This window comes from Larimichthys crocea, unplaced genomic scaffold, assembly GCF_000972845.2.
Source record: "Larimichthys crocea isolate SSNF unplaced genomic scaffold, L_crocea_2.0 scaffold16984, whole genome shotgun sequence".
NCBI classification, from domain to species: domain Eukaryota; kingdom Metazoa; phylum Chordata; class Actinopteri; family Sciaenidae; genus Larimichthys; species Larimichthys crocea.
The window spans coordinates 1-566 of NW_020852309.1; the positions used below are offsets into that span (position 1 = coordinate 1).

Here is a 566-nt window from a genome sequence, read left to right on the forward strand (position 1 = left end):
ACGCGTTAGCACGCCTGTCAGCTCAGGATCACGTGACATTAGCATGTTTTAAGTCATGTGATGTGTTTGTTTGTTTCAGGGTTACTATGACAACCCCAAAGTGTGCGCTCTGTACGTCATGAAGGGGACGCTGGAAGGTGAGTCCTGACGCCGTTAGCATGTAGCATGTAGCTGACGTAGCCGATGCTAACCTTCCTTTTCCTGTCGTGGACAGACGTGCCCAAACTCCAGCCTCACCCCGGCCTGGAGAAACACGAGGAAGAGGACGAAGACGAGGAGGAGACGGAGGGTGGCGAGGAAGGCGGGAAGAAAAAAGTCCCGCCGGGTTCGAAGTTACAGGTCCGGTCCGGCCCGCGAACACCGAACCCGTACGCCGCCGACAACAGCAGCCTCATGTTCCCCATCCTGGTGGCGTTTGGCGTGTTCATCCCGACGCTGTTCTGCCTCTGTCGGCTGTGAGCGGGCGACGGAGGCGGGCGGAGACGCGTCCGTCTGACGTGAGACTATGAAGACGGAGGGGGCGGGGTCAGGGGGCGGGGTTAAGGTGACATCAGCACAGGTAAAGC

General features: G+C 58.8%; 1 protein-coding gene across 1 annotated transcript; it reads left to right on the plus strand.

The window, feature by feature from the left end:
- The first annotated feature begins 51 nt into the window (after positions 1-51).
- Positions 52-566, plus strand: LOC109137831 (malectin). The gene is made up of 2 exons (XM_019256183.2): positions 52-137; positions 215-566. The coding sequence occupies exons 1-2, from the start codon at positions 119-121 to the stop codon at positions 457-459; spliced, it is 264 nt and encodes an 87-aa protein (XP_019111728.2). The 5' UTR covers positions 52-118; the 3' UTR covers positions 460-566.